At 37.3% G+C, this 18,120-nt stretch overlaps 1 protein-coding gene and 1 pseudogene across 2 annotated transcripts in view; both read left to right on the top strand.

The window, feature by feature from the left end:
* Positions 1-18,120, top strand: part of EIF2S1 (eukaryotic translation initiation factor 2 subunit alpha) — a 37,031-nt gene that overhangs the window by 14,681 nt on the left and 4,230 nt on the right. For both annotated transcript variants that reach the window (XM_037832489.1, XM_037832488.1), the window contains exons 3-5: positions 762-841; positions 2,433-2,584; positions 6,044-6,150. In XM_037832489.1, the coding sequence (XP_037688417.1) occupies positions 762-841; positions 2,433-2,584; positions 6,044-6,150 (339 nt within the window). The remainder of the gene's footprint in view (positions 1-761; positions 842-2,432; positions 2,585-6,043; positions 6,151-18,120) is intronic.
* On the top strand, positions 6,157-8,401 carry LOC119531337 (annotated as a pseudogene).

Below are 18,120 nucleotides of genomic sequence, written 5' to 3'. Positions count from 1 at the left end.
CTACAACGTGGATGGACCTTGACAATATCTTATTGAAAGAAATAAGCCAGATACAAAAGGACAAATTTGTATGAGCTCACTTATATGAAATAGTTAAAATACACAAATTCATAATTAGAAATTAGAATATGGGTTACCAGGGGCAGGGTGAGTAACGGAGTTAATGCTTAATTGGGTAGAGTTTCTGTTTGGAGTGATGGAAAAGATTAGGCAGTGGTTGATGTTGATTGTAGCACAACATTGTGAATGTAATTAACACCACTGACTTGTATACTTGAAAGTGGTTAAAATGGGAAATTTTATGTTGTGTATATGTTACCACAAAACTTTTTAAAACCCATAGAACTGTTCTACACAAAAAAATGAACCCTAATGTATGTATTAACTATGGTCTATAGTTAATAGTGTAATTATAACAACATTGGTTCATCACTTGTAACAAATGTGCCATACTAATGCAAAATCTAATAGTAGGGAAAACTGGGGGTGGGAGGTGGGGTGGTATATGGCTACTCTGTACTTTCTGCATGACTTTTCTCTAAACCTACAACTGCTCTCAAAAAATAAATTTTTAAAAATCATTTTTAAAATATCATGTATGCTTTTTCATGCGGTACTTTGTCACTGGAATTTTACTGGGAAATAATTGTAGTTATGCCAACCACTTAATTTGTTTCTGAAAATTGGTCACAGTAGTAGCTGGCACCTGGACAGTTACTGCTTAAAAATGCTAAATTTTTTTCAAAATTTTCTCATGACAGGCTATATTGATTTGTCAAAAAGAAGAGTTTCTCCAGAGGAAGCAATCAAATGTGAAGACAAATTCACCAAATCCAAAACTGTAAGTTGATTTTTTTGAGTCAAATTAGTACATAAATAGGTGTGCAAAAAAAAATTAAAAAACACCTTTGTTTTCTTTAACTCTTAGAAATATTTCCAATTATGTGTTATACAGAAAATTTGAAGACTTAATTTCAAAGGAGTCTGACTATAGTGCTACTACCTTGAAGCATCACTTATGATCTAATATTCTCCTTATGTAAAGTGAGGGGGAAATATTGATTCTCCCAAATCAGTATTAAAGTTAGTGTTTTGAAGCCATTTTAGGTTAGATTAATTATCACTGATTTCAGCTGATTTGGTTAGGTCTGAGTGGGCTATCGTAACACTAGTTTTTGCCTTCCAGCCCTGCTCTGGGCTAAGGGCCTCATAGATAACCAGCTGTTGCATGTTAAGAATAAGCAAGTATTGAGTGAGTGAATGTAAAATGTCTTTGAATCCAGGAAAACAAGACAGTGGCAGGTTATTAGTTTTTCCCCCTAAAGAGCTATTTCTTTTTCTAATTATTTTTGCTATACTTTCCTACCTATTTATCATCCACAGTAAGCACTAATAAAGCAATAACAGCCATTTCTTCATCTTCTGTCTGCATTTCTCTGTTCTTAGGTCCCATTTAAATCATTCCTCACTCCCTAAATCCTCATTCTTAATTGCATTAATTATATTGTTTCTGTTTTCTTTGTCCTTTTCTGTTGTCTTTTCTTTTCTACTGCTATGTGTATTTCTGTTCTCAAGTTAAATGCCAAGGAAACAATATTGACATGATGAGATGTTTAAAATAATCTAGCTAAACTCTGGTAAAAGAGAATGAAGATCTAAAGGCCATCAGACCATTACTCAAATCTGTTCCTTTGCTTTATTGGCTTGTCACTGTAGTGTGGTTTACACATTTGAAACACTGTCAGTAAAATCCCTTTTTAATAAATTTTAGGACCTTGCTACTCACAGTTTTAGGAAAAGAGACTTTAAAATGAAATAGCTAATGTTAGTACCTTTCCTCACTCAGTTTTCATGTATAACTAACATGAAAACCTCTCTATACTCCTTTTCTTCTCTAAGCCCTTGATTATTTTTACGGTGTTAGGAAAAGAGTGGTGGGGGTAAGGATTGAAGGATAATTGTTAGACGATAATAGAGCAAAAGAAATGTTAAAATCTCAATTTTGTTCTCTCATATGGAGTAATTAGAATTGTTTACATTTATGTGTATGTGTAAATATATACATATCTATAATGTGCATTTGTATATATGTATTCGATCTTCGCAAAAGTTGCCAGCAGTAGGAAGAGATACTGGTATCATTTTTCAGATGAGGAAACTGCAAAGAGGTTCATTTGTCCCAGAGTCAGAACTTGACCCAGGTAATCTTAGGACTCTAAACTGAGCACTATTTCTACTTGTTTTACCCACTCGTCTTAACTATTATGGGAAAGCGAATATTCCTCTATGGAGACAGAATTTGTTGTATGGAATCTTTCATTGTAAAGAAATTATTCTAGTCAGATCAACTGAAGTTTTCATTTTATATACTGTCCACTAAAAGTAAACTCTTTTTTATAGACCGCTTATCTTTGAATTCATTTTTTTTCTAGGTTTACAGCATTCTTCGTCATGTTGCAGAGGTGTTAGAATATACCAAGGATGAGCAGCTGGAGAGCCTGTTCCAGAGGACTGCCTGGGTCTTCGATGACAAGTACAAGAGACCCGGATATGGTGCCTATGATGCATTTAAGCATGCAGTCTCGTAAGAACACCTTGTTGACTCTGCTTCTACCTTGATATCACAGCTGCTGGATCTAGCATACAGGTTGAGAGCTGGACAGTAGCACAACTTCCATCGAATAAATTCTTGCCAAATGTTGATTAGAATATTTCATTATAAAAGCCATGAGCTGGGCCAGTCCTATGTGGCCAAACCTATGTAGTTTCATCTCACACTACTCTCTTACACATTTCCCTTCTTTCCTAGTTTTAATATTGCTCTTTGAAACTTCAGGCCCAATGTAGATGTCTCATCCAAACCATAATCTCTTACTTTAATTCTTTTGACCACTTCAGTCAGTCTTTCCCATGACCTCATCCTGGGCCTTACCATCACCAGGATTTTCTCTGCCTCTAAAATCCTAAATTCACACATTCTATTCTTTTACCATAAACTCCTCTCCTTCTGGCTCCCACATAGTCCTACTCTGTATCTTAATTCTTACTTCAAACCTCTTTTTTCTCCCTTTTTGCCCTCCTGCCTTCTTTTCTTATCCAGCATAGATGGACTGCAGTCCATCATTTCAACAACTTTCTTGACAATATCATGAGATTTTTGCCCTATTTTTCCTTCTGTTACATTCTGCTTTGGATCAGTGTTCCTGCTTTCTCTACACTTGTAGACTACTAGATGCTGCTAGGAAACATAACAGTATTGCAGGTTGGTGCCACTGCTTATTCACCTGGGCCTTTACTCTGCTCCTGATCAGTTCTTCCCCACTTTCTTCTTGTGGCTATTTAGAGCTTCTCCATGCTCTCCTGAAATATATGCTCTTCCCCTCTTCTTTCACTCTCAGCTGCTGTACTAGAGAAAATAGAAACCATTGCACAAGAATTCCTCTGCTTCCTTCCACTATCTCAGCAAACTTGTCTCCATCCCACCTGCCATTTCCTCTTGCAGTCCCATCACAATGGAATCCTTGATCTTTTCTGCTCTAAAACTAATATTACCACCTGTGCCCAGCTACTTCTCAGAGATCTCTTTCCATCCATTATTCCTTCTTTGGGGTCTTCAGCTTTTCCCTTTGTTGGGTTTTGTACCATTGATATAAAAATATGTCTACTTTCTCTCCGTTATACTAAAAAACAAATTCCTCAGTCCTCCCTCTACTTTCCCCTGTAACAGTCAGACTCCTCCTTTTCCCTGTACTTGCTGTGTCCTTTTCACCTCCCATTCTCTCCTAAGGTTAATGCCCTACAAGTGTTCTCACCACTGCATTGAGATTACCTCCCCAACCCTTGGGCTGCCATAAGATAATTGATCCCCTCAGCCCTCATGGTGGCTAGTTGTGACCTGGCACTTTCAGAGCCCCCAGCAAGAGCCTCAAATGCTTATTCCTGTGTGATTAATGTTTTCTTTTTTCTTTTTATTTTTCTTGGTGGAAAGGTGGGAACAGTAATAATAATAATAGCTAGCATTTATATAATTCTCACAACCCTATGGTATGAGTGCTTTTATTAGCCCGACCTTAGAGATGTGGAAATTGAGGCAGAGAGAGGTAAAATAATGTTCAAGGTCACACAGCTAGCAAATTGTAGGGCCAGATTTCAAACTCAGGCATTCTGGCTCCATCCAGAGGATATGCTGGTAACTGTTAAGCACTGCTTAAATTTGTAACTGCCCTCCCTGACTTCAATCCTGTACTCCTCAGTCAGTACATTTCTTAACTTGCTTACTTCCATCATCTGGCCCTGGCCTACCTTGCTAGCTTCCCCTTGATCACTGCTAAGCTTTGGCATGTATTATTCCCTTTCCTTGTAAACTTATTCTCTTGGCTCATCACTCGTAGCCACTATCTAGATTTAACTAATGTCAATTCTTTACCACATTTACTTCATATGCATTTCTCTTTTAAGTAAATAAAATTTCTGAGATAGTTGAAAATAATGTTCTACTCCTCACAACTCTTTCTCATCAGTGGTAACCACTGTTCTGAAGTTAATATGTATCATTATCATTTACGTTTTTGTGGCTTTATTACATAAATGTATCCGTACTATATATATTCAAATCACTTTTTGTATTTGCAATACATTGTCATTGTATCTTTCTTCCTGTAGCTTGCATTTTTACTCCACTCTTGTTGAGCAGACTTTCTCCACATTGATAGATGTATACCCACTTGATCCGTATTAACTTCTATATGGCGTTTCACTGTGAGATATGCTTAATTAAGTTTCCCTGTTGGTAGATATTTAGGTAACTTCTCCCTTTTTTTCCATTTCTCAGCAATGCTGTGAAGACTATCCACATGTATGTCTCCATGTGTGTTATGTTTGAGAATATCTAAGATACACATACACCTAGGAGTAGAATTGTTGGATCATAGGATTATATGCATCTTTATATCTACTTGGTTTTGTCAAATTAGTCTCCAAATTGGTAGTACAGTTTCACTCCCTCTAGCAATTTTATGATTGTTCCTAATTCCCTACATCCTCACTAACATTTGGATATAGCTCAGATTTTTTCCTTTTGCCAGTCTGATGGATGTGAAATGTTATCTTTTGATTTGCATTTTTCTGATTATTGGTGAGGTTAACATCTTTTTATGTGTTTATTGACTGTACTTCTACAAAATGTCTGTTCATCTAATATGCTCAATTTCTACTGGTTGTCTTCTTGTTGCTTTGTAGGTAGTATTAGTTGTATGAATGTTCCCTCCACCCAGATTCGTTCCCCCTTCATTCCTTAACGAGACCCCATGCTCTTTAAGCCCGGTACTTGTTCATGCCATTCCTGTTTTACACATCATAACTTTCTTACCACTGTTCTTCCTTTGCTTGTTAGAGTTCTACCATTCTTTTAGTCACTATTTGATTTTTTTGTTTATTTGTTCAGCAAGCATGCCATCATCAGTTGTACTGTGCTGGGAATATTAAGACCCTTAGGAGGAGGAGAGTCAGCTGAAATACCACTTGCTCCATGAAGCCCTTCCTGAATCCGCTAACTGGAAGTGATCCTTTCATGTTCTGACTCCCATGGGCACACTTTATTTTTATAAATTTTTCAGTGCTTTTGTTCTTTCCCAACTAGATTATAAGCTCCTTGAAGCAGAGACTGCTAATTTCATGGAAATGCTTACTTGTAATGGAATGTCAGAAGTATTAGAGGGCATCTTAAATTGCTCATTTTAGCCAGATCTCTAAAAAAATTTTTTTAGTAATCAATTGGCTGCTTTCTATTTGCCATTCACTGCTAAGTGCTTTACTTGTATTAGCTCATTTAATGCTCACTGCAGTCCTTATTTTACACATTTGGAAACCAAGGTTTGGAAAGGTCCAAAGACACACAGTTATTAAAGGGCAAAGCTAAAATCTTTCATTCTGATACTAAAGCCTATATTCTTAGGCATTATTTTGTGGTAGTATGTTTGGTTTCACACTTATTGGTGATATAACCTTGATCTTTTGTTGGTTTGTTTCTTTTCTTTTAAATCAGAGACCCATCTATTTTGGATAGTTTAGATTTGAATGAAGATGAACGGGAAGTACTCATTAGCAATATTAATAGGCGTTTGACCCCACAAGCTGTCAAAATTCGAGCAGGTAAATATTAATGATTTTTAAAATATTTTGCATGCACCAAAAAAGCTGTCATATAATGAGCCTTGCTGAAGAATATATTGTTGCGTCAACATCTACATTTTTCCAAATGTTTATTTTTCATAGCAAGTGTAAATTCTTTTGCTTCTGCTGAACCAGCACAATGTATATGTTAACACAAGTGACACAGTCATATATGAATTCAACTAACCTTAAATTTGCCCTTTTTTAAAAGGGGGATTAAGAGTCCTTCAGTGTGTCATATACTGATACTTAAAATGTAACAGATCTGATTGGACTTCTTGGATGGCTTCTGGAGTAACAGTGACTAATGAAGTCATCAAAGTTTTTTTAATAATATGAAAGTAAGGAAATCTACACAAGAGGAGATCAAAAAAAGAAAAAAAGCAATTCTTTTCTGTTTAAGTGATGACAGAAGGCAAATAACTATAGTGGAAGTAAAGCAGATCTTGGTGGGTGACGTTGGTGATACTGTAGAGGACCCCTACACATCTTTTTGTGAAGTTGCTACCTCTGAATGACTGCTGATATGCTTTGTACAGTGCCAAATATGAAACAAAAGAGTCTTAAGAAAGAAGACCTAGTATTTATATTCTGGGCTCCTCAAAGTGTACCTTTAAAAAGCAAGATGATTTATGCTAGTAAAGATGCCATTAAAAAGAAATTTACAGGTATTAAACATGAGTGGCAAGTAAATGGCTTGGATGATATTAAGGACTGCTCAACACTTGAGAGAAATTGGAAGGCAATGTACTAGTTTCACTGGAAGGAAAACCTTAATAAAATGACAGTCAGGTGCCATCTGGATCTTAATGAGCTTCCATTTCTCCAGTCAATTAGAATAGTATTTGTTTTGTTTTTTTTCTCTCCCTTCCAACACAATGAATGAAGTAGATACCATTTATTTAAGCATCCTATCAGTAGTGGGCATTAGACTGATTAAACTGTTAGTTACTTTTATGAAAAACCCAAGGAATGCCTTCCCCTTGTACTTTAGCGAAAACAGTGGGTTATATGTCTGCCTTGTAGCAAGCAGTATAATGAATGTGAATGTCAATCTGAATAGCCTAGAATACTGCAAAAGGTAAGCTAATTGAATGTCTTGAAAGTATTATCCACTGGTCAGATGGTAACCTTTTTTCAGTCTTATTTATAGTTGCACTTGATTGCAGTTCTGTGATGCTCTGAGCATTCATACACCTCACCTGCCTTGGCAAACCTAATTTTGTGACATGGCAGCACGGATATAACACTATGCATTGAAAGCACTTTTTGTAATGAGTTTAAATCCCCACCCCAAAAACAAATGCCAATTAAGTTGCATTAACTGTGTCATCAACTTAATCCTAGTACTTCCATGTTCATTCTTATTGCTTGCATGTTTTCTCAAAAGAAATAGCTGCTTTAAATGCCTCTTTTTCCATTGAGGGTATGGTACTTTATAAATGTAGGAGTTTTATGTTTGCCGTATGAGTTTTGCAACACTAAAGATATTTTGAATATCAGTCATGATGGCAATGTCTTTATAAAACAGCCTTAAATGGAACATTGTTTTTGAGATCAGACTCTCCCCACCCTCACAAAAATGGCCACGTTGCAGTAAAAATTGTGGCATATTAAAAAAATAAATAAAATAAAGGGATTATTGTTTTGTTTCACTGCATACTTTAAAATACTTTAGCAACTCGGAGGATCTAAGGTGGTGGCATAGAGTGGAGTGGAAGCTAGTTAGTCCCCCTGGAACAACTAAAGAAAAACAGGAACAATAGTAAATAATGCGGAATAACTGTGGGGTGAAAAACGTGACCATCTACTCATCATACACCAACCTGAATTGGGAGGAATGCCCGAGATCACAGCATAAAATCTGTAGGTAAAAACTGCGGATCCAAACCAGGAGACCCCTCCCCCTACAGCCCAAGCTACAAAACCTTGTGGTGCTAGAGAGAAGCTCTCTCCCAGCAAGCGAATATAGCTCAGCTGAGCTCCAATTGGGGTTTTAATTAGCAAGTGTGAACTACTCACTATGAGCTGCAAATCCTCAGCGAGCAGAGAGAGGCTTTGGGTGACAACTGACCTTGGAGAGCCAGCAGGTTGCTGCGGGCTAGCCGTGAAGGGAATTTTCTGTCCCTTTTTCAGCTCAGTGGAGAAAGCCTCAGCCATTTTCAGTTCCCAGTGCTCTGACCCAAACAAGGATGGAGATAGCACAGGCAGAGAGAGACCATTGAAATGCTAATGACCTCTCCCTGGGAAGGTCAATCTTTTCTAAGAGGAAAGGGGTGGGGCCCAGCTCTACTACCTGCCTTCCATTCAGAACCAGACCCTAGAGCCTGGGAGAAAACAGCCAAGGGCCACACCTCCTTACACCAGTCTGGAATTACAGGCTGACAGGCGCCACCTGCTGGGCAGAAAAGCACAGTGACCTGAGGCATCACAAGGTGTACCAGTTTTCTAAGACACACCCTCAGAGAAACCGGATACTGAATATTTCTTCCTTCTGGGACCTGAACCCGTTGTGGTCTGGGAAAACCTGATTGGGGTAACCAAGGAAACCATGCCTAGACAACAGAAAACTACAACCTACACTAAGAAAAATGAAGTTATGGCCCAGTCAAAGGAACAAACTTACACTTCAACTGAGATATAGGAATTGAGACAACTAATAATAAGTCAATTCAAAAAGTTTAGGGAAGATAAGGCGAAAGAGGTGAACCATATAATGAAAACACTGGGCATACATAAGGTAGAAATTGAAAGTTTGAAAAACCAACTGGCAGAATCTATGGAAATGAAAGGCACAACACAAGAGATGAAAGACACAATGGAAACATACAACAGATCTCAAGAGGCAGAAGAAAATCAGGAACTGGAGAACAAGGCACCTGAAAGCCTACACACAAAGGAACAGATAGAGAAGAGAATGGGGGAAAAAAAGCAGCATGTCTGAGAACTTGAGGACAAAACAAAAAGCAAGAATGTACATGTCATTGGTGTCCCAGAAGGAGAAGAGAAGGGAAAAGGGGCAGAAGCAATAGTAGAGGAAATAATCAATGAAAATTTCCCATCTCTTATGAAAGACATAAAATTACAGATCCAAGAAGCACAGCGTACCCCAAACAGAATAGATATGACTAGGCCTACGCTAAGACACCTAATAATCAGATTATGAAACGTCAAAGATAAAGAGAGAATCCTGAAAGCAGCAAGAGAAAAGCAATCCATCACATACAAAGAAAGCTTGATAAGCCTATGTGCACATTTCTCGATAGAAACAATGGAGGCAAGAAGGAAGTGGGGTGATACATTTAAGATACTGAAAGAGAAAAACCACCAACCAAGAATCCTATATCCAGCAAAACTGTCCTTCAAATATGAAGGAGAGCTTAAGATATTCTCTGATGAACAGACAATGACAGAGTTTGTGAACAAGATACCTGCTCTACATGAAACACTAAAGGAAGCACTGCAGACAGAAAGGAAAAGACAGGAGTGAGAGGTTTGGAAAGCAATTTTGGGAGATAGCACAGCAATGTAAGTACACTGAACAAAGATGACTGTGAATATGGTTGAAAGAGGAAGGCTGGGACTGTGTGGGACACCAGAACAAAAGATGAAGGATAAAGACTGGGACTGTGTAACTCAGGGAAACCTAGGGTGCTCAGCGATTGTAATGAAAGGTACAAATGTGTTTTTATATGAGGTAGAACAAATGAATGTTAACATTGCAAGGTGTTAAAAATAGGGTGAGATTGGGGGGGAATAGAATCAATGTAAACTAGAGACTATAATTAACAGAAACACTGTATTATGCTTCCTTTAATATAACAAAGGCAATATACGAAAGCTAAATGCATACAGGGGAGGGGGGAAGGAAAAGGATAGGGGACTCCTGGCATTGGTGATGTTGTCTGACTCTTTATTCTACTTTAGGTTAATGCTTTCTTTTTGTCGCTTTCTAGCTATCAAGTTTTGTTTTTTGTTTGTTTTTTCTCTCTTGCTTTTTTCTTTTTCTTTTGCCTCTCTGCCTTCTTTGACTCTTCCTCTGTCTTTGTGGAAGAAATGGAGATATCCTTATACAGAGAGTGGCGATGGTGGTGAATACATAAATATGTGACTATACAGGGAACCAACAGTTGTTTACTTAGGATGGAATGTATGGTGTGTGAACAAAACCATCTTAAATCGGTTGTTGAAGAAACCTTGAGGGCATTATATTGAGTGAAATGAGACAGACACATAAAGGTAAATATTGCAGGGTCTCACTGATGCAAACTAATTATAATATGTAAACTCATAGACATGAAATATAAGTTACCAGGATATTGATTGAGGCTAAAGAATGGGGAGCAGTTGCTTATGACGAGCAGAGTGTTCAACTAGGGTGAACTTAAATGTTTGGAAATGGACAGGGGTGATGGTAGCATGTTGTGAGAATAATTAACAGTGCTGAAAGGTGTGTGAAGGTGGTGGAAAGGGTAAGCGCAAAGTCACGCATGTCACCAGAAGGAAAGTTGGAGGTTAAAAGATGGGAATGTATAAAACAGTGAATCTTCTGGTGGACAATGTCCTTGATTAACTATACAAATATTAGAAATCTCTCTCAAGAAATAGAACAAATGTATGACACTATAACTAGAAGTTAATAATAGAGAGGCATATAGGGAAAAAGTAGATACCTATTGCAAACTGTATACTACAGTTAGTAGTATTTTAACATTCTTTCATCAACAGTAACAAATGTACTCGACCAAAACTGAATCAGTAATGGAGGGGGGGCATGGTTAGGGGTATTGGAAGAGCTCAGTTTCCTTTTTTTTTGTCTTTTTTCTTTTCTGGAATAATGAAAATATTCTAAAAATTGAAAAAAAAATTGTGTTGATGGATGCACAGCTGTATGATGGTACCATGGGCAACTGATTGTACACTTTATCTCAATAAAAAAAAAATATATATATATATATATAAAATACTCTAGTGGTACAGCAGTATGCTCCCCTGTCTCTACAATATCTCACTATTAATAATTTAAAATACATTCTTTCAGACATTTTTCCTATACACATATGCTGTAGCTGGATATATGGATAAATACATTGACATGTAAATTTTTTGTTTTTACAAAGATGAGACCATACCATGCAGAATTTTCACCAGCTAGTTTGTCCTAATTTAGTATATAATGGGTGCCCTCCCATGCAGAACCCAGGAATCTGTTATTCTATTCAGTAGCTGGGTAGTATTCCATAGAACAGATAAGCCTTAATATAAACCAGTCCCCTCTTGATGAGCATTTATATTGTGTCACATTTTTCACTATTACCAATAAACTGCAACATAAAACCCTTGTATGCATATGCTTAACCCATTTATACAGGTGTTCTATGAGGTAAATTTCTAAAAGTAGAATTGAATTGCTGGGTCACAGGATATGCATATAGATTGGCTAGATGGTCGGGCGACTATTCTAAACAATTTGCAGTTATTGTTTCATTAAGTCATCACCACGGTCCTGCTTATCTCTTTACAGATAAGGAACCTGAGGCACAGAGAGATTGGAATTGGGATTTTAACCCTGACCATCTAAACCCAGGGTCTTTTTGCTGAGTTTCATAGCCGGAATTTAAGGAGTTTGTTAAATTTCTTTCTTTTATAGTTTTTTTTTTTTTATCTTCAGTTTATTGAGATATATTCACATACCACGCAGTCATACAAAACAAATCGTACTTTCGATTGTTTACAGTACCATCACATAGCTGTACATTCATCACCTAAATCAATCCCTGACACCTTCATTAGCACACACACAAAAATAACAAGAATAATAATTAGAGTGAAAAAGAGCAATTGAAGTAAAAAAGAACACTGGGTACCTTTGTCTGTTTGTTTCCTTCCCCTATTTTTCTACTCATCCATCCATAAACTAGACAAAGTGGAGTGTGGTCCTTATGGCTTTCCCAATCCCATTGTCACCCCTCATAAGCTACATTTTTATACAACTGTCTTCGAGATTCATGGGTTCTGGGTTGTAGTTTGATAGTTTCAGGTATCCACCACCAGCTACCCCAATTCTTTAGAACCTAAAAAGGGTTGTCTAAAGTGTGCATAAGAGTGCCCACCAGAGTGACCTCTCGGCTCCTTTTGGAATCTCTCTGCCACTGAAGCTTATTTCATTTCCTTTCACATCCCCCTTTTGGTCAAGAAGATGTTCTCCGTCCCACGATGCCAGGTCTACATTCCTCCCCAGGAGTCATATTCCACGTTGCCAGGGAGATTCACTCCCCTGGGTGTCTGATCCCACGTAGGGGGGAGGGCAGTGATTTCACCTTTCAAGTTGGCTTACCCAGACAGAGAGGGCCACATCTGAGCAACAAAGAGGCATTCGGGAGGAGGCTCTTAGGCACAACCATAGGGAGGCCTAGCCTCTCCTTTGCAGCAACTGTCTTCCCAAGGGCAAAACTTATGGTAGAGGGCTCAACCCATCAAACCACCAGTCCCCCATGTCTGTGGTCATGTTAGCAACCATGGAGGTGGGGTAGGCAAATACCCCTGCATTCTCCACAGGCTCCTCAAGGGGGCACTACATCTTTTTTTTCCCTTGTTTTTCTTTTTTTTTTTTTTAACTTTCCCTTCTTTTTTAAATCAACTGTATGAAAAAAAAGTTAAAAAGAAAACAAACATACAATAAAAGAACATTTCAAAGAGACCATAACAAGGGAGTAAGAAAAAGACAACTAACCTAAGATAACTGCTTAACTTCCAACATGTTCCTACTTTACCCCAAGAAAGTTACATAATATAGCATCATTTCTGTGAACTTGTTCCTACTATATCCATCAGAAATTAACAGACCATAGTCATTCCTGGGCATCCCCAGAACGTTAAATAGCTTATCTGTTCTTCTTGGATTATTGATCCCCCTTCTTTAATTGCTCTCTACTGCTAGTTCCCCTACATTCTACATTATAAACCATTTGTTTTACATTGTTCAAAGTTCACATTAGTGGTAGCATATAATATTTCTCTTTTTGTGCCTGGCTTATTTCGCTCAGCATTATGTCTTCAGGGTTCATCCATGTTGTCATATGTTTCACCAGATCATTCCTTCTTACTGCCGCGTAGTATTCCATCGTGAGTATATACCACATTTTATTTATCTACTCATCTGTTGAAGGACATTTGGGTTGTTTCCATCTCTTGGCAATTGTGAATAATGCTGCTATGAACATTGGTGTGCAGATATCTGTTCGTGTCACTGCTTTCTGATCTTCCGGGTATATACCGAGAAGTGCAATCGCTGGATCGAATGGTAACTCTATATCTAGTTTTCTAAGGAACTGCCAGACTGACTTCCAGAGTGGCTGAACCATTATACAGTCCCACCAACATTGAATAAGAGTTCCAATTTCTCCACATCCCCTCCAGCATTTGTAGTTTCCTGTTTGTTTAATGGCAGCCATTCTAATTGGTGTTAGATGGTATCTCATTGTGGTTTTAATTTGCATCTCTCTAATAGCTAGTGAAGCTGAACATTTTTTTCATGTGTTTCTTGGCCATTTGTACTTACTCTTCAGAGAACTGTCTTTTCATATCTTTTGCCCATTTTATAATTGGGCTGTCTGTACTATTGTCATTGAGTTGTAGAATTTCTTTATATATGCAAGATATCAGTCTTTTGTCAGATACATGGTTTCCAAAAATTTTTTCCCATTGAGTTGGCTGCCTCTTTACCTTTTTGAGAAATTTCTTTGAGGTGCAGAAACTTCTAAGCTTGAGGAGTTCCCATTTATCTATTTTCTCTTTTGTTGCTTGTGCTTTGGGTGTAAAGTCTAGGAAGTGGCCGCCTAATACAAGGTCTTGAAGATGTTTTCCTACATTATCTTCTAGGAGTTTTATGGTACTTTCTTTTATATTGAGATCTTTGGTCCATTTTGAGTTAATTTTTGTGTAGGGGGTGAGGTAGGGGTCCTCTTTCATTCTTTTGGATATGGATATCCAACTCTCCCAGCCCCATTTGTTGAAAAGACCATTATGACTCAGTTCAGTGACTTTGGGGGCCTTATCAAAGATCAGTCGGCTATAGATCTGAGGGTCTGTCTCTGAATTCTCAATTTGATTCCATTGATCTATATGTCTGTCTTTGTGCCAGTACCATGCTGTTTTGACAACTGTGGCTTTATAATAAGCTTCAAAGTCAGGGAGTGTAAGTCCTCCCACTTCGTTTTTCTTTTTTAGAGTGTCTTTAGCAATTCGAGGCATCTTCCCTTTCCAAATAAATTTGATAACTAGCTTTTCCAAGTCTGCAAAGTAGGTTGTTGGACTTTTGATTGGGATTGCATTGAATCTGTAGATGAGTTTGGGTAGAATTGACATCTTAATGACATTTAGTCTTCCTATCCATGAACATGGAATATTTTTCCATCTTTTAAGGTCCCCTTCTATTTCTTTTAGTAGAGTTATGTAGTTTTCTTTGTATAGGTCTTTTACATCTTTGGTTAAGTTTATTCCTAGGTACTTGATTTTTTTAGTTGCTATTGAAAATGGTATCTTTTTCTTGAGTGTCTCTTCAGTTTGTTCATTTCTAGCATATAGAAACATTACTAACTTATGTGCATTAATCTTGTATCCCACTACTTTGCTAAATTTGTTTATTAGCTCTAGTAGCTGTATCATCGATTTCTCAGGGTTTTCTAGATATAAGATCATATCATCTGCAAACAATGACAGTTTTACTTCTTCTTTTCCAATTTGGATGCCTTTTATTTCTTTGTCTTGCCTGATTGCCCTGGCTAGCACTTCCAGCACAATGTTGAATAACAGTGGTGACAGCGGGCATCCTTGTCTTGTTCCTGATCTTAGAGGGAAGGCTTTCAGTCTCTCACCATTGAGTACTATGCTGGCTGTGGGTTTTTCATATATGCTCTTTATCATGTTGAGGAAGTTTCCTTCAATTCCTACCTTTTGAAGTGTTTTTATCAAAAAGGGATGTTGGATTTTGTCAAATGCTTTTTCAGCATCTATTGAGATGATCAATTGATTTTTCCCTTTTGACTTGTTAATGTGTTGTAATACATTGATTGATTTTCTTATGTTGAACCATCCTTGCATGCCTGGAATGAACCCCACTTGGTCATGGTGTATGATTTTTTTAATGTATCTTTGGATTCAATTTGCAAGTATTTTGTTGAGGATTTTTGCATCTATATTCATTAGGGAGATTGGCCGGTAGTTTTCCTTTTTTGTAGCATCTTTGCCTGGTTTTGGTATTAGATTGATGTTAGCTTCATAAAATGAGTTAGGTAGTGTTCCGTTTTCTTCAATGTTTTGAAAGAGTTTGAGTAAGATTGGTGTCAGTTCTTTCTGGAAAGTTTGGTAGAATTCCCCTGTGAAGCCATCTGGCCCTGGGCATTTATTTGTGGGAAGATTTTTGATGACTGATTGGATCTCTTTGCTTGTGATGGGTTGGTTGAGGTCTTCTATTTCTTCTCTGGTCAGTCTAGGTTGTTCATATGTTTCCAGGAAATTGTCCATTTCTTCTACATTATCCAGTTTGTTGCCATACAGTTGTTCATAATATCCTCTTATAATTTTTTTAATTTCTTCAGGATCTGCAGTTATGTCACCTTTTTCATTCATTATTTTGTTTATATGGGTCTTCTCTCTTTTTGATTTTGTCAGTCTAGCTAGGGGCTTGTCAATCTTGTTGATCTTCTCAAAGAACCAACTTTTGGTGATATTTATCCTCTCTATTGTTTTATGGTTCTCTATGTCATTTATTTCCGCTTTAATCCTTGTTATTTCTTTTCTTCTACTTGGTTTAGGATTGGTTTGCTATTCATTTTCTAGCTTCTTCAGTTGATCCATTAGTTCTTTGATTTTGGCTCTTTCTTCCTTTTTAATATATGCGTTTAGTGCTATAAATTTCCCCCTTAGCACTGCTTTTGCTGCATCCCATAGGTTTTGGTATGTTGTGTTCTCATTTTCATTCGTCTCTATATATTTAGCAATTTCTCTTGCTATTTCTTCTTTAACCCACTGATTGTTTAGCAGCGTGGTTAACCTCCAGGTATTTGTGAATTTTCTAAGTCTCTGATGGTTATTGACTTCTAATTGTATTCCATTGTGGTCAGAGAATGTGCTTTGAATAATTTCAATCTTTTTAAATTTATTGAGGCTTGTTTTATGTCCCAGCATATGATCTATTCTGGAGAAAGTTCCGTGAGCACTAGAAAAGTATGTGTATCCTGGTGATTTGGGATGTAATGTCCTGTATATGTCTGTTAAATCTAATTCATTTATCAGATTGTTTAGGTTTTCAGTTTCCTTATTGGTCTTCTGTCTGGTTGATCTATCTATAGGAGAGAGTGATGTGTTGAAGTCTCCCACAATTATTGTGGAAACATCAATTGCTTCCTTTAGTTTTGCCAGTGTTTCTCTCATGTATTTTGTGGCACCTTGATTGGGTGCATAGACATTTATGATTGTTATTTCTTCTTGCTGAATTGCTCCTTTTATTAGTATGTAGTGGCCTTCTTTGTCTCTCAAAACATCCCTGCATTTAAAGTCTATTTTATCTGAGATTAATATTGCTACACCTGCTTTCTTTTGGCTGTAGCTTGCATGAAATATTTTTTTCCATCCTTTCACTTTCAGTTTCTTTGTGTCCCTGTGTCTAAGATGAGTCTCTTGTATGCAACATATTGATGGTTCATTTTTTTTGATCCATTCTGCGAATCTATATCTTTTAATTGGGGAGTTTAATCCATTTACATTCAACGTTATAACCATGAAGGCATTTCTTGAATCGGCCATCTTATCCTTTGGTTTATGTTTGTCATATTTTTCCCCTCTGTCTATTAATATCCTTTATTATACCCATACCGAATCTCTTTAGTACTGAACCTTTCTCCAAGTCTCTCTGTCCTTTCTTTGTTTCTCTGTCTGTAGGGCTCCCTTTAGTATCTCCAGTAGGGCAGGTCTCTTGTTAGCAAAGTCTCCCAGCATTTGTTTGTCTGTGAAAAATTTAAGCTCTCCCTCAAATTTGAAGGAGAGCTTTGCTGGATAAAGTATTCTTGGCTGGAAATTTTTCTCACTCAGAATTTTAAATATATCGTGCCACTTTTTCTTGCCTCCATGGTGGCTGCTGAGTAGTCACTACTTAGTCTTATGCTGTTTCCTTTGTATGTGGTGAATTGCTTTTCTCTTGCTGCTTTCAGAACTTTCTCCTTCTTTTCTGTGTTTGACAGTGTGATCAGTGTATGTCTCGGAGTGGGTTTATTTGGATTTATTCTATTTGGAGTTCGCTGAGCATTTATGATTTGTGTATTTATGTTGTTTAGAAGATTTGGGAAGTTTTCCCCAACAATTTCTTTGAATACTCTTCCTAGACCTTTACCCTTTTCTTCCCCTTCTGGGACACCAATGAGTCTTATATTCGGACGTTTCATATTATCTATCATATCCCTGAGGTCCATTTCGATTTTTTCAATTTTTTTCCCCATTCTTTCTTTTATGCTTTCATTTTCCATTCTATCATCTTCCAGGTCACTGATTCGTTGTTCACCTTCCTCTAGTCTTGTACTATGAGTGTCCAGAATCTTTTTAATTTGGTCAACAGTTTCTTTAATTTCCGTAAGATCATCCATTTTTTTATTTAGTCTTGCAATGTCTTCTTTATGCTCTTCTAGGGTCTTCTTGATTTCCTTTGTATCCCGTACTAGGGTCTCATTGTTCATCTTTAGTTCTTTGAGTAGCTGCTTTAGGTGCTGTGTCTCTTCTGAACTTTTGATTTGGGTGCTTGGGCTTGGGTTATCCATATCGTCTGGTTTTTTCATATGCTTTATAATTTTCTGTTGTTTTTGGCCTCGTGGCATTTGCTGAACTTGATAGGGTTCTTTTAGGATTTGTAGACCAATTGAAGTCCTTATCTCTAATTCATCAGACCTACAGCTTCGT

The sequence above is a fragment of the Choloepus didactylus genome, chromosome 4 (assembly GCF_015220235.1).
Source record: "Choloepus didactylus isolate mChoDid1 chromosome 4, mChoDid1.pri, whole genome shotgun sequence".
In the NCBI taxonomy this organism is placed as follows: domain Eukaryota; kingdom Metazoa; phylum Chordata; class Mammalia; order Pilosa; family Megalonychidae; genus Choloepus; species Choloepus didactylus.
This window is presented reverse-complemented; position numbering and strand designations above follow the sequence as displayed.